This window comes from Molossus molossus, unplaced genomic scaffold, assembly GCF_014108415.1.
Source record: "Molossus molossus isolate mMolMol1 unplaced genomic scaffold, mMolMol1.p scaffold_m16_p_18, whole genome shotgun sequence".
In the NCBI taxonomy this organism is placed as follows: Eukaryota; Metazoa; Chordata; class Mammalia; order Chiroptera; family Molossidae; genus Molossus; species Molossus molossus.
Window position 1 is genome coordinate 38,942,976 of NW_023425353.1, and position 13,013 is coordinate 38,955,988.

The following is a 13,013-nucleotide window of genomic DNA, read 5'->3' on the forward strand; positions in this document are numbered from 1 at the left end:
AAAAGCTTCTGGGAGGGAGAAAGGGCAAGCAAACTGTGTTAGAGTAATTCTCAAACCGGAGCAACTTTGCTCCCACCTGACCCCCACCATCCTTCACTGACATTTGGCAGTATCTGAAGACATTTTTGGATTTCACAACTGGAGGGAGGAGGTGCCACTGGCATCTAGTGGGTAGAGAGACCAGGGATGCTGAGAATATTCTCTATTGCACAGGATAGCCACTCATAACAAATTATCGGGCCCAAATGTCAATAGTGCCGATGGATCAGCCCTAGATCAGCTGACTCTACTGCAACCAATATTCGGAATGCCTCTGTGGCATCTTCAGGTGATAAGGAGGGAAAATAAATGTCCACAAATAAACTCACCCTGCTTCCTCTGGAATTAGGTCTGCCCTCTATTCCTTTCTGTCCGGTTCTCCCCTAGAAATACAACAGTCCCCCCAGATCATAAAGCAAAAGATTCTAAATAAATTACAAAGCATCAGCATCAAAACCTCAAGCACTATTAAAACAATAGAATAAAAGATCATACTAAAATCTTTCTGCATATCAACAAACACTATTGGGTATATATCTACTGAAGGAGAAAATGGTATAGCAACATGCATTGCCATGATCAGTTTCCCCATATGTCACCTTCCAGAAACATGGTAATTTTGCCCATAGAAGTATAACCTACGACAGACATAAGGTTCTTTTCGACGTGAACTTAAGGGAGTTTGTTCAATTATAGATGGATTACATATTTTGCTAAATAATTCATTTAGCCTCAGCTCAATAACAGAATCAATCAGCTCATATAGGTAAACAGATGCGATTACTTGTCTTCCTTGTTCTCCTTTGAAGCCCCTTTGTCCTTTGATGTTATTGTTTTGTCCTGGATTGCCCTAGAAGAAGATTTAAAAAGTATTTCAGAATTAAAAAAAATCAGCATTTTTTTTTTTTTTTTTTTTTTGGCAAAACTGTAGGGTTCAAGTACTAAAGAAACTTGCGTTAAGTGATGATAGGTGTGAGAAAATCCTCCATATTTGAAACTCATAGATACTGGATAAAAATGAAAGTAGTAGTTCCCCAAGTTTGAAGGGGGCTTGGTGATAAATGCCAAATTATTACACAACATGCTGAAGCCATGGTGAATTTCCCTCCTCTGTGGTGACGGCTTCACTGATGCCACCAGTTCGAACGTGCTCTTGCTGCTCCCCCAGACGTGCAGTGAGATTCCCCTGTAACCAGTCCACGCGTAGGGACTCGCAAGCTCCGTAAGCAAAATATGGGAATTCCCCTCCAAGAGGACTTGAAAGTCTCAGAATGAGGAAGAATAAGATGAAACTTTAGCTCCCAGTTCTGAATTTGTATGTAATCAGCCCAAATCAGTTGTAGACAGATTTTTTCCCCCAAAACAAATAAGCCTCAGTCAACCTATCTCCCCCGTTCCCAAGACAAGCCTTTGCCTACAGGTTAGCAAGAGACACAGGGGAAGGAATACGAACTATGGAACAAGAAATTCAGAGCCATCCGGGCCCTGGTAACTTACAGGATCCCCTGGGAAGCCCTTCTCCCCATATTCCCCAGGTGGGCCTCTGGCACCTGGGCTGCCCTGAAAAAATAAAATGAGTTTCTGAGTTAGCCTGTAGGAGGGGTTTATAATAATATTAAAATGTCACATGTTGTGTGTGTTTGGAGGGGAAGGAATCAATCAGATATAATGATCCACATTTCTTTATCCCACCCAGGTTCCCTCCGACTTCTAAAGCAGAACTAATTCTAATTTTAAGCCTAGGGTTGGGATTATCTATAGTGAGGTTGAGCAATGGGAAACATTGTATAGTCTGGGACTGTGCTGCCCAACAGAACTTTCCACAGTGACGGCAATGTTCTAGGTCCGCACTGTCCAATATGGTAGCCACTGGCCGTATGTGGCTCTGAGCACATGAAATGTGGCTAGTGCAACCGAAGAGCAGAAATGGTCACTTTAATTAATTTGAATTTAATAGTCACGTATCGCCAATGGGTACTGTATTGGACATCCCAGCTAATCTAGCACCTTCTGGCATCTATAATTAAATTGCCAACGGAAAACCTCTACAGGGATGCTTCATTCTTAACTCAAACTTAATTTTTTCCAACGGAACTTGCCCAAGATAGGATCCTTATAGGCATTTGGACTGACTCCTAAATTGCATCTCCTCTAGTCACCTAGATCTGGAGATCTTATGTCCCGGAGCCAGTATTAGGAATAAGCAAGTTAGTTAGGGTGCAAAATTTGGGGAAGCACTCACTCTGCATAATGAAGGCTTCCCTAACCTTGCACCCTGGGTGCTCAGTGCAGTCAGGGCTTGGCCATGTCCTTAAATGTTCTGTTTCTGTTCTCACTGAAATTGCTTTACTTGAAGGCTGCATTACTTCTCACCTTGATTGCTACAGATTCGCCCCTCACCTCTCTGCCTTGGAACAGACCCTCCAACACATCCTCCACACTACTGCCAAGTGATATTTCTAACATGCAAATCAACTGTGATCTCCCTGCTCATAATCTTTCAAAGGCTCCCTACTTCCTAATGGTTAGAAGCCCAGCTCCTCCACATGGCTCACCGGTGCCTTCCTGAACTCTTCCCACCACCTCTTGGACCTGCCCTCCCTCTACCTCTACACTAACACTCCCGCCAGGCAGAACGACGACAGTGTCCACAAGCCTCCAGGTCTTTGCTTAGGCTGTTCCCTCTGTCTGAAATGCCCTTCCTCCACGTCCTATTCATCTTCAGCTCAGGGACCATTTCCTCCAGGGAGATTTCCTGACCTCTTTCCCCACCCTGCTGAGTCAGGACCCTTCACTAAGCTCCCATGTAAATGCCTGCAACACGGTCCTTATTACATTAGCAATTGATATGTCTAGCTCCCCAACAACACTGTGGGATCCTTGAGGACAAGGACAATGTGGTTCATTTCTGATTCTTTGGTATATAACAGTGCCTGGCACACCCCAGGTATTCAAAAATATTTGATAAATAAATGTATCAGAACATACCAAGTTCTTACCAAGTAAGTGCATATTAATTCATGAGCATTGAAATGAAGTTAAAATAAAAAAAAATGCCTCTCTGTGATTTGCTATACCAAGGCCACCAGAATAATTTTGTCTCTTTCTCTTGCTTTTTGTTCTTTTCTGATGCAGTGGAGAGAACGAGAAAGCTGCTGACAGGCGAAAGCATTCATTTCAGCCTTCAGAGGATCCTTGAGTGCCTTGAAATTTCTAGCTGGAAATTCTTGAAAATTACATAGTTACTCACTTGTTCCAAACGGGAACGCAGCACCTATTCAGTGGTAAAGGGCCTTCATTATGTAGTTAAGTTAGCTGTCAATTTTAGCCCTAATAACCACGAACACACAGCCATGAAGATTTTGTCTGCCACCAAGTTCTCCTGCTCTACTCTATTGAAAAGTGTTACCTGAGATCCGGGATCACCCTTTTCTCCCTTTTTTCCAGGAAATCCATGTAAGCCCTAAAAGAAGATCAGGAAAGCAAAATTCCCATTTAAAAATAGATCAACCTCACACTGGCTTTATGGAACATGGAGAAAAATGGCTTACGTCTTCCCCATCCAGTCCGTCAATCCCGTCTTCTCCCACTTCTCCCTGGGAGACACAACGGGCAGCCATCAGGCAAAGGAGATCTCTGCCGCACGTGTCTTGGGAAACATCCCACAGGGACATGCAGTTTGAGAAGAAGTTACCGTACCTTATATCCTGGAAGTCCTCTGACTCCCTGTAAAAGATGGAACATCTCTCAATGACATATCAACCACAGAACGTGGATTCCTAGACGATGGGGGCAGGAAGGGGCTGCCTCCCTAATGACAGTGATTCTAAATTTCAGTTGCCCTTGGCTTGACAATCATAAAGAGGTTGTTGCTACAATTTAATTAATGCTCAGAACTCCTTGAGATTCCTAAGGCAAATAATCTGCAGATGAGGAAACGAACATGGACTAGGAGAAAGGGAACGAGGGAGGGGGGATGGAAGAGAGGAAACGAGGGAGGGAAGGAACAGAGGACAGAGGGCCAGGATGTTGGGGTGACATTTAAAATAACATTGCCAACAGAGCCTTACCTTTTGACCCCACTGCCCTGGACATCCTGCAACCCCTTTATTTCCTGGGAGTCCGGTTTCTCCTCGTGTTCCCTAAGAGAAGGTTCCCAAACAGGTATCCAAAGTGATTCTCTTGGCAGAAGCTGCCAGCAGTTTACTTTTTTGACAAATAAATCTGAGCTTTAGACAAGCAAATCCTTCCACTCATTCATTTACCTCTACGTTCCCTCCTCTATTCAAACATTTTTCCTGCCAGGACTTCCTTTCAGGTCCAAAACCACACAGAGGTTTCACCGCCTTATCCCACACGAGTCCGCGTGGCTGACGGCACAGAAGTCAGTGCCAGGGGACTGGAGCTGAGTAGAAGCGCTTGATGGGAAGTGACACTACCCTGAGCCAGTGCTCACGGGAGAGCCCACAGGGTTCAAGATCCCCAAAGTCTGACAAGCCATGTAGAAGAACACTCAAGGTCAATGACATGTACATCTCCTGCTTCTCCCAGGAAATATTTCAATACAGGTAAAAGCTACTGTGACATGAATCTCGAGACAAGCAATGGTGTGCTCCCTACGGGCGGGAACCCCTGACTCTCTCTCCCACTTGTGTCCCTTGTGCCTGGCTCAAATCTGGGTGCAGAGCAGGTGCTACAGGTTTGCTGTATGGACAAATCATTTTTTAGCAATGAGCTTAATTCTCTCCTTCCTGGTAGGTGATAGGAGAAATGATTTTCCTTTCCCCTGCTTTGCTTTCTGAGGATGACTCCCAGTCAAGTAGGAGGCCCGACCCATGGCCGCAGGTTGCTGAGAGGTGCTGAAACGTTCCCAGCGACCGAGTCTCAGCCAGCTGTGGGTCACAGCCCGGCAGTAGCATGAACCGAGTCCCTGCACTCAAACCCCTCCATTCTCACTGCAGGTAGAGGGTGGTGACTTGGAGCACTCCCCTAAGGGTCCTTTTTGTAAATCATGGTCTTAGAGGAATTTATAAATGTTTACAGGTGAAGAGACTGCAGGTCAAGAAGTTAGGTATCTGGTTAAGCTTTCACATCTTGGTCAACCCTTGACTGACTCCAGAGACTGTGCTTTTCATCATAACCTGCTGCCCAGACCAAGGAGCTGGCCTCGATTCTAAGGGGATGAAGACGCGAGCTGGATGCTTCCCAAACTTTTCCCACCCCAAATGAAGCAACCCGTGTGGTTTCAGTTCCTCCAAATCCATTCTCAAAATTTGTTTGATGAACCAGATGAGAATTCTGGTTTTAGGATCAAAGACAGAGGTTAGAAAACCTCTGTGAACCATATAATCATAATTCTGCACTTTGGGGGTGCTCTGCCTGCTTCCCTTTCCATGCACGAAGCACTGTGCGGGGGTAGATAGGAGCATGCCCAGCTCCCTGCCGGTGATATAAGAGAAAGCACCAGAAAACACATAGGGGCTTGCTCTCCCCGCCCCCAAATAGGTTTAGCAAGTGCCTTGTGATTCAGACAAGGAAAAAGGAAAAGAAAAGCAACTCATGTTCGCCAACACTACAAAGAATATACATAAACAAAAGCCCATGACCTCTTCTCTAGGAAATCAAGCTTCTATAAAAAACAAAATCAGTAAGTGTGTTGGGGGTCGGGTAGGGGAAGGTGAATCACAAAAACTTACAGGATCTCCGTCCTCTCCCCTGTGTCCTCTGGTGCCTTTCAGACCAAGAGCACCCTGGAGGAAGGAAAGAAAAATACATTTGAGCCATTTTCCATCAAGTGAAACTTGTGAAGTCATTGGGGCATTTTAGGTAAGTCCCTCCCTCCAACTTGGTTGTCGTGTTTGCCGGTGTGGCTGTGAGTTTGGGGAGAGTCTGACAACCTCTGGGATTGTGTTCTTGCACTCATCGCTGAAGGCCCTGCGAAGCTGGCCCTCCTGGTGCCCGCAGGACACTGACCTCTGGGATCCACCTGCAACTCAGGCCGCCGAGGCCAGTTCTGTGATGCCCTGGAGATTTGCACCAACCACAGCGGTGGCCACCACAACTCCTTTAGCAGGTAAATAAATAACATTTCCAAACAGATCACTTTTTCTTCTGCTTCTTTGAGAGCTCAAGGAAGAATAAACACTCTTCCCAAGAACAAGGTTACATATATTTAAAGGGTGACCATCTCTCCCTCTGCCTCATGTGGTTTAACCGCTGATTTGTGGCAAGGATTTCAATTGTGGTTTTCTTTCCTCTAACACAGGCCCTAGCTGTCTGCTCAGTATACCAGGGGAAATGTGCTCTTGGAATATAACTGACCTGAGCAAAGTAATGAGAGAGGAAATTGTGCTAAACAAAATATTATAACTCAGTAAAATGTCCAGAATAAATTATCCTTCCACAAGCTTGGAGAATGCTGTACTCAGGAACACACATTATATTTGATCTCTTAAAACAGAACAAACTGACCCTTTTCATTGTGATATTTCAAACCCACTTGAAAAAGTGCATAGAAATAAGTAAAATATGAAGGTACAGCTTAATTGTTATAAAGTGAACACCTGTGTAGCCACCACCTGGGCCAAGAAAGAGGACATGGATAGTACCCAGATGCAGTGCCCAACCCAATGCTAGCCATTCCCACCTCCACCCAAGGGAGAATGCTCCTGACTTTTATGAGACTACTTCCTTGCCTTTTTTTTATACTCCACTGCTTACTCTTCCCTAGACTCTATAGGTTAGTTTTGCCTGTTTTCAAATTTTTTATAAATGGAATCATACCACCATATATATTCTGTGTTTTGTTTTGTTTTAGGCCATTATTGTGTTTGCAACATTTATTCATGTTGTGAGTAGCTGCAGCCCATTCATTTTCAACACTTTAGAGCATTCTATTAAATAAAAATACCACGATATACTTATCTTTGCTATTGTTGTGCAATTGATCTTTTATAATTTGTTTTCTAAATTAATTGGCAATGCTCTGCTCTTTTAGCAGTTCAATCATATTCCATTGCTGATGAAGTACAACTTTCCCCACTATTTTTAACACCTTCTGTCATCTTTTTAAAAATTTTTAATGAAATGTGTTGAGGTGACACTGGTTAACAAGGTTCTAGAAGTTTTAAGTGTACATTTTTGTACTACATCATCTGTATAGTGCATTGTATGTTCACCACTCACAGTCATTTCTCCTTTTATCATCATATATTTGACTCCCTTTATCCTCTTCTACCTACCCGTACTCCCCTTCCCCTCTGGTAACCACTAAACTGTTTTATGTGTTTATGAGCTTTTTATTTGTTTGTTCATGTGTTGCCTTCTGTTTCATATCCCACATGAGTTGAATCATATGGTTCTTGTAACCAAATGAGAGAAGATATTTTCAAACAATACCCCCGATAAGGGGCTAATATCCAAAATGTATGAAGAATTCATACAACTCAACAACAACAAAAATCAAACAACCCAATTAAAAAATGGGCAGAGGATAGAACAGACACTTCTCCCAAGAGGACATACAAATGGCCAGCTTTCAGACTGTCTGAAGTGGGTAAAAAGTATCCACTGCAAAATCAAGATGCAATATCACCAAGGAGATGTAAGAGAAAAGGGAGCTATTCTTAATAGTAGCATCATAAGTGAGCCCTTCTGAAATGGCTCCTACACCACAGAAGTAACACCAAATGCTCAAGGCAATTACATCAGCATCAGATGAAGGTTGCAAATTCAACCATTCCATCTCAGTCCCACCCACACCAAACCAAGGCTCATTAAGTAAAATAATTTCAACTGAATGACACCTTGAAGCCTTGTCGTCCTTGGGTCCCATGAGGTCCTAGCATCCCTGGACACTTGCAAAATGTACAGCAGCAGGTCCTCTCTGCAATGTTTCCCTGAAAAAAAAACAGAAAGCAGACTTGAGAGAACAACAATTGTCAGAAACTTCATTACATACAAACTGTATTCACACAAATCATAACCCACCACCTACAAGCTCATGCTTTCCCTTTGGGTGAGTGACTAGAGAGAATAAGAGGTGCTTTTTGACTGAACACTTGAGAGAGGATGCTAGGTTAGCAACTGCATTGGCAACATAGCCTCTCCAAGGAAATGACCTCTTATTATAGAAGGACATCTGCCACATAGATGGCCACAGACCAAGTTTGCACAAGACTGCTTGGTTCCTAGTTGCGTCTCTGTTTCCTGGGATTTCTGTAGCATAAAATGTTGGTGGTGTTTCTTATTTGATTAGGGATTGGTTGGTTTTCTAGTTCCCTGTGCATTCACTTGGTTAAATAACAAAAGATGAAAGGGCATGCAGAAACAAAAATTCAGTGCTCTGGTCTTTCACATTTTTTTATATCGAAAGGCCATGTATTGAATTTAGGACAGACAAGGCAGTCTTTGGAAATACTCATCAAGATTCCAATTTTGTTCTTATTGCATTTTGAATAACTGAATTTTTGTTCAAAAACTCACCAGATACTGTGATATCATTTTGCCCAGGTCTCTATCTCCAATGATCAGGTGAGTCTTGTAATCAAATCCTTTTCCAAATTCGAAGCTGGAAAACTCATGGTGAGCAGTTGTGTTTAGGGACACTACCAGCAGAGCATCAAGTCCTATGCAGTAAAAAGGACAAATATAAAAACAAAGGAACTGTTCACAAAAAAAGAAGAAAAATTACTCGGTGAACATTACTCAAAGAATCAGAAAGGGGAAAAACATAAGAGGAAGCGGTACTCTTGACACATGAAGGCAGCAGGTTTGCCTGCAGAGTCGATAGACACACTAGGTACGAACTGATCCCTTACTCTAACATGAAACTTTCCAAGAAAAAGTATGCAAGAGAAACTATTTACAAATTTACAGAGAAACACTAATAGAAAACTGTTCAATATTTTACCACCAATTTCAATGTAATTCTTAGGCATTTGAAATCAATTTTTTTTAATCCTCACTCGAGAATATTTTTCCATTTGTTTTCAGATAGAGTAGGAGGGAGGGGATGGGGGAAAGAGAAAGAGAGAGAGAGAGAGAGAGAGAGAGAAACATTGATGTCAGAGAGACGCATTAATTGGTTGCCTCCCGCATGCCCCTGACCAAGGCTGGGGACTGAACTGTAACCGAGGTATGTGCCCTTGACCAGAATCGAACCCATGACTTTTCAGTCCAAGGGCCAACGCTCTAACCAGTGAGCCAAACTGGCCAGGGCTGAAAGCAATTTTTAAGAAAGGGCATGTTCTTGTTCATCTTCCGAGTTTTTCAGAATTTGACTAAATATAAATTAATGAGCCCAGCTAGTTTGGCTCAGTGGTTGAGCATTGACCCATGCTCCAAGAGGTCGCCACTTTGATTCCCTGTCAGGGCACATGCCAGGTTGTGGGCCCAATCCCCAGTGGGGGTTAAGCAGGAGGCGGCCAATCGATGCTCTCTCTCATCGATGTTTCCTTTTCTTTTTCCCTTTTATCCTCACCCAAGGACAATTTTTGCATTTATCTTTAGATAGAGCAGGAGGGAGAGAGGGGGGAAGAGAGAGAGAGAGAAACACTGATGTGAGAGAGACACATCGACTGGTTGCCACTCATATGACCCCAACCAGGGCTGGGCAACCGAGGTACATGCCCTTAGCAGAAACCAAACCCAGGACCCTCTGGTCCACAGGCCGACGCTCTAACCGCTGAGCCAAACCAGGGCTCTTCAATGTTTCTATCTCTCTCTCCCTCTCCCTTCCTTTCTCTCTAAAAAGCAATAAAGAAAAAAATATTAAAAATAAATATAAATTAATGATAGTTTGCAAACCATCACTGTTGCCAAACATCCTTGGGAGCATAGGCCCTGAGAGGCTGAGGAAAGTCCAGGTAAATTCAATCTCAGCTGAACACTTGGCCATACCCAGGAGTTCATTTATTCATGTATTTACTCACTCACTCACTCACTCACTCACTCACTCACTCATTCATTCACTAGTTCATTTACTCTATCCATCCTTTCATTAAACACTTGCTTCAGGAGCCTATTAAGTACTAATCATTGTAGGAGGGCTACAAGATGAATAGGATAGGGGTGCTCCTTCCCTTCACAGAGGTATGGTCTACCGGAAGAGGTGGACAGGAATCAGATAGTTGCTCTGAGAAGTGACAAGTACTCTGAGAGCATACAAGAAGCTCCTAACTCAGTTGTGAAAGGTCAGGGAAGGTTTCTGCAAAGAACTGATGTCTAAGCTGATCCTAAAAAAATGAATGGAGGTTGGTCAAGAAAAAGAACTGGAGATGGGAAGTGAGGAGAAGATGGGTGTTGGGGGGGGACCGCTGAGAGTGGAAAGCGTTCTAGGCAAAAGAAAAGAGTATATGCAAGGACTGGGAGGATGGGGCTGTGAAACACATTGGAAGGAAAATGGAAAAGGTTCTGCATGGCTTGGAAACTGCGTGTGAGGAGTGAGGTAAAGCTGGCATGGGGAACCGGGCCAGATCCTGCAAAACATCACGGGTCATACTAAGGAATTTGCTATCCCAAGATCAGTGGGAAGGTATTGAAGGGATCTGAAAAGGGAGGGTGACACAACCCAGGATTAAAGCAGGACATTTTTTGGCCTCTAGGGAGGTTGCCCACAGAAGCTGAACCCCAGAAGCTAGTCTCAAATGATGCACCCCATCTGACGATCAGTGGAGCCTCCTGTCACTGCAGATTACTCTCAACATCTGCATTTAGCATCTAGCTCAGCCTGAACCTGACATGGACAGGGACTAGACAGTGAGAAGTGCATTTCTAAATCCATGTTGCTGTCTTTCATGTGGAAAATAGAAAATAATAGGAAACATCTTAGGTCAGATTCTCTAGACACAAAATTTGAGAGAGAAATTTGTGTATGTGAGATTTACTGAGGGAGAGAGAGAATGAAGAAAGGGAAGGGGAAGTTGTAAGCAAGAATGTGTCTCAGTAAAATCTTCACCCTTAGAGGGATGTGGTGCAACTACATCCCCTCTCCAAGCATCAAGTAATGGTTCAGGTCCGTCAAGGGCCCATGTCTGTGGAAGGTCACAGCTGTAAGCACTTGGCCACAGTATCTGCAGCATTTGAGGGGTGAGTATGCAGGATGGTCAAAGGGGTTTGGGCAAGGCACCAACACCATAGCATCTGTTACAAATGGCCAGACAGTCTGGCTGGTGTTGCTCAGTGGTTGAGCATTGACCCATGCACCAAGAGATCACTGGTTCAATTCCCAGTCAGGGCACATGCTCAGGTTGTGGGCCAAATCCCAAGTGGGGGGCATGCAGGAGGCAGCCAATCGATGTTCTCTCTCATCCATGTTTCTATCTCTCTCCCTTTCACTTCTTCTCTTTCTAAAATCAATAAAGGAGAAATTTTTTTTTATTAAATAGCCAGATAGAATCCAAAACCTAGAGCACCTAAATAGGGTAGAGATTTATCAGCACATTTCATGCATCATCTTTTAAATTTTCAACTCAGTACATACCTGCTTCTCTGAGTCTGTCTGATTCATTCTCAAGCATTGTGATGCTTTCTTCCCCAAGACCATCTGAGAAGATGAGTAGCACCTACAGAAAGAAGAAAGCAGAGAATAGAAGAATGTGAAAATGAAATATATAATTGAGAGGGAGAAACATATCAGAGCATGCAGAGATGGGAGACAGGATGTGATGTGGATACCTGTCCTCGGGATGCAGATTTATCCTCAAATGTGTCCCACAGCCGCTGTAAGAACTGTGCATTCAGATGAGTTGGCCCATTGACGGTGACTTGCAGCAGGCTGTTGAATACCGGTTCCTGGTAGACTTGGAACTTGGCAGGGAATTCTTGGTCATTGTTCACCTTAAAGGCCACGCTCACCTGTGTCTCTGCACCTGCCCCACAGCTCACCCCTCTGATAGAGGTGATGTCTTTTAAGATGCCTGGGAGGTATGATTCCAGCCGGGGGTGGCCATGGAACAACAGCTGCCCTGGCACGTGAGTGGACATGTCGAACCCGACTACTATGTCCACAAAGCAATCTAGAGACCAAGAGAAATGAGCAAGATTAATGAGTGGATAGAAGCAAGGAAGGGCAGATAGAGCAGAAAAAGGAGAGTGGTCATGGCCCAGGGCTGGAGGGTCTCTAGTAGCCAAAAAGTGTCCATATTTGCTGCTCGATCAACATAAGTTTCTTTTAACACAAGTTTCAATAGCTATTTTAAGTTCCATTCACAGTTTAGTCTCATTCTCAGTGGCTTTCTGTGTGTGTGTGTGTGTGTGTGTGTGTGTGTGCATATTTTTTCTTTTAAATATGACATATTATGATTCATATAATCATAACATATTGAATTTTCAAATTGTCCTTAGGGATTATTTACTCCAGATGTCACAAACTCAAAGGCCAAGTGTGTAATATAACATCAATGAGTCTAGTGGGAGGAGAGTAAAGAAAATAAATGGAGAGCAATGACCCATCTGCTCGCTGTTCAGCTTCAACTGAGAGTAGCCATGTGGGAAGGGAGACCCAGTGTTGTCAGATCATCCGAGTTTTCCAAGAAATGCCAGAAACCTACATTTTTCAATGTAAAATTTCTGGTTTTTAAAAGCTGTCAACAAATTTAACAAGTTGTCGACACTGGACAGGACAAACACAGTTCAGATGCAGGCTGCCATTTGGTGACCTCTGACCCTGTCCACTTGTCCATTTACACCTGGGGAGACAGCAGTTCATGGAGGTGGCTGCAAATAACCAGACTTAGAGCCCTGGCTCTCGGGTTGCAGGCCCAAGGCTCTCTCCAACACTGCAATCTGCCTTCAGTTGAGAACCCAAATGGGTGTAAAAGATCTAGAGAGCTTGGAAAGACAGCACCTGATGGGAAGAAAGTGGCTTCAATCTTAACCCTCTGAAGAATATCCACATGTCATGCACATTCCACAAGATGCTACTCACTGCTGCTTCCTGATGTGCTGTTCTCCCCACTCCCAGCCCTGACTAC

At 43.8% G+C, this 13,013-nt stretch overlaps 1 protein-coding gene across 1 annotated transcript in view; it reads right to left on the minus strand.

The window, feature by feature from the left end:
- COL6A5 (collagen type VI alpha 5 chain) overlaps positions 1-13,013 on the minus strand; it is a 107,340-nt gene that overhangs the window by 63,875 nt on the left and 30,452 nt on the right. The window contains exons 8-19 of the mRNA XM_036267158.1: positions 11,716-12,056; positions 11,522-11,603; positions 8,524-8,666; positions 7,845-7,937; positions 5,736-5,789; positions 4,110-4,181; positions 3,739-3,765; positions 3,591-3,635; positions 3,449-3,502; positions 1,537-1,599; positions 824-889; positions 369-422 (exon numbers count right to left, since the gene is read on the minus strand). Of these exons, the coding sequence (XP_036123051.1) occupies positions 369-422; positions 824-889; positions 1,537-1,599; positions 3,449-3,502; positions 3,591-3,635; positions 3,739-3,765; positions 4,110-4,181; positions 5,736-5,789; positions 7,845-7,937; positions 8,524-8,666; positions 11,522-11,603; positions 11,716-12,056 (1,094 nt within the window). The remainder of the gene's footprint in view (positions 1-368; positions 423-823; positions 890-1,536; positions 1,600-3,448; positions 3,503-3,590; positions 3,636-3,738; positions 3,766-4,109; positions 4,182-5,735; positions 5,790-7,844; positions 7,938-8,523; positions 8,667-11,521; positions 11,604-11,715; positions 12,057-13,013) is intronic.